General features: G+C 48.1%; 1 protein-coding gene across 1 annotated transcript; it reads left to right on the top strand.

The window, feature by feature from the left end:
- Nucleotides 1–1,834: 1,834 nt before the first annotated feature.
- On the top strand, nt 1,835–2,260 carry LOC122546790 (putative uncharacterized protein DDB_G0271982; the record flags this gene model as incomplete). Its single annotated transcript, XM_043685423.1, is given in 2 exon segments — nt 1,835–1,912; nt 2,183–2,260. Coding segments are annotated over 2 exon segments (156 nt in total), but the record flags the coding sequence as incomplete, so codon positions are not given.
- Between the last annotated feature and the right edge of the window lie 251 nt (nt 2,261–2,511).

Here is a 2,511-nt window from a genome sequence, read left to right as displayed (position 1 = left end):
TTAAGGGGAGGTTTAATGGGGTTGTTCAACATCACAGAGCAAATGGCGAGAGACCATTTCCAGTGAGGGGGCTGGGGGGAGTTCAGTCACCAGAGGGACACCTACCTGAAGTGAATTGGTGAGAGGGGGTGTCTGTTAAAATGCAGAGAGTTACTGTGACCTAAAAACACATTCAGTCGAAATTTCCGGAAAGGAATTGAAAAGAAAAGCATTTCAAGGCTATAGAGAAAGGAGCAGAAATGTGCCGTTAATTAGTTCCTCGGTGTATCTATAGAATCTTTTTAGCCAGAGGGATGTAGGAACTCAGTGCATGTTTGAAACAGAGGTCGGTCGATTTATGGAGATTAAAGACATCAGGGGACGTGGGAATAGTGTGTGGAAAATTACATTCAAGGAGAAAATTGACCATGATCAAGCTGAACAGCAGAACCATCACGATAGGCAGAAAGCTCTTGTTCCTCATTCCTCAGGTCTTTCAAACAGTTGGCACTGGCACAATGGGCCAAATGACCTCTTTCAGCGCTCTAGAGTTCACTGAAAGACAGCAGCGAAAATGCTTTATTTTCTGGAAAGCACAGCATTTCGCCAAATGACAAAGCCACTCACAGTAGCAAATGGCACCCCACATTGTTCAGAGTCCGCGCTACTCCAATGATACACCTCTTCCTTGAAACAACTTGGTCAAACACCTGACCACACGGCTGGGAATAAAAAAATCTTTTTACCCAGAGCGTTCCAGCTCTCTGAGGAGGCTTCAAGCCAATCCACCTCCAACAAACCTGCTCTGAAAACTCTGCCCACAGTTTGCCAAACCGTGGCCAACAGCAACTGAGATCATTGGCGACATTCCAAAAACTCCCCACTTCCCAACACTCCGGATCCTTTCAAACATTACAGGACCTTCCTTGGGACAAACTCTATCCATATTTTGTTGAAATTTGTCCATGAGTTTTTGAGATTTATTGTTTAATGAATGGGGTGGATGCGTTGTCTTGCCCATCTTGGGGGCTGTAGGTAAGAAATTACGTTAAAGCTTTCCAATAAATCTGAAAACTGTTATATTATTCCCCAATCTGAAATCCCAGGCCATATCCGAAAGATTTCACAATCACTCACGTGAGGTTAACTGCCCATTCCCAGGGCAATGTCTCGTTCGGCACCGGTGGGGAAACTGAAGCAGAGACGTGGATTCCAGAACCTTCCAGAATTATGATGAAGGAGGGAAGATCCTCACTTTCCACATGCAGAAGCAATGAGAGGTTCTGGCCGTAGCTGAGCAGCTGGTTCCCCAGAAACTTGGCTGAAACGGGATGGAATGATAGGAGTCACCGAGCTGCATCATCAAAAGCAAGGGTCAGGCCTGAAACAGAGACATGTTACCGACCCGGCCAGACCCCCTCAAAACATCTCAGTGAAGAAGGCCAGCCCCTAACTTTGCTGGTGTTTTAAGTAGGTGCACAGTGGATATTCCAAGAGGGATGCAGCTGGTCAAATCACTGAGTTTGAGACAAAACAATTTATTTACAAGGTTACTGAATGAAACACAAATACTGAATAGCTTCAACTATCCGAAAACCCAAGAGACCAGCCCTACCTCATGATGCTGTTCCAAACACTTGCAACATTCGCATAAACACCCCTCGCCAAAAACGGTAAAATCAAACCGAGAGAGAGAGAGAGAGAGTGTGTGTGTGTGTGTGTGTGTGTGTGTGTGTGTGTGAGAGAGAGAGAGAGAGAGAGAGAAGCGAGAGAGAGTGCAAGAGAGAGCGAGAGAGAGAGAGCAAGAGAGAGAGTGAGAGAGAGCGAGAGAGAGTGCAAGAGAGAGCGAGAGAGAGAGAGCAAGAGAGAGAGTGAGAGAGAGCGAGAGAGAGTGCAAGAGAGAGCGAGAGAGAGAGAGCAAGAGAGAGAGTGAGAGAGAGCGAGAGAGAGTGCAAGAGAGAGCGAGAGAGAGAGAGCAAGAGAGAGAGTGAGAGAGAGCGAGAGAGAGTGCAAGAGAGAGCGAGAGAGAGAGAGCAAGAGAGAGAGTGAGAGAGAGCGAGAGAGAGTGCAAGAGAGAGCGAGAGAGAGAGAGCAAGAGAGAGAGTGAGAGAGAGCGAGAGAGAGTGCAAGAGAGAGCGAGAGAGAGAGAGCAAGAGAGAGAGTGAGAGAGAGCGAGAGAGAGTGCAAGAGAGAGCGAGAGAGAGAGAGCAAGAGAGAGAGTGAGAGAGAGCGAGAGAGAGTGCAAGAGAGAGCGAGAGAGAGAGAGCAAGAGAGAGAGTGAGAGAGAGCGAGAGAGAGTGCAAGAGAGAGCGAGAGAGAGAGAGCAAGAGAGAGAGTGAGAGAGAGCGAGAGAGAGTGCAAGAGAGAGCGAGAGAGAGAGAGCAAGAGAGAGAGTGAGAGAGAGCGAGAGAGAGTGCAAGAGAGAGCGAGAGAGAGAGAGCAAGAGAGAGAGTGAGAGAGAGCGAGAGAGAGATGGCAGGGAGAAACGGCATGGAGCACCTTCCTCTATGGAGCTGTTTTGTGCACCAGCAG

This window comes from Chiloscyllium plagiosum, unplaced genomic scaffold (genome assembly GCF_004010195.1).
Source record: "Chiloscyllium plagiosum isolate BGI_BamShark_2017 unplaced genomic scaffold, ASM401019v2 scaf_2340, whole genome shotgun sequence".
Classification (NCBI taxonomy): Eukaryota; Metazoa; Chordata; class Chondrichthyes; order Orectolobiformes; family Hemiscylliidae; genus Chiloscyllium; species Chiloscyllium plagiosum.
This window is presented reverse-complemented; position numbering and strand designations above follow the sequence as displayed.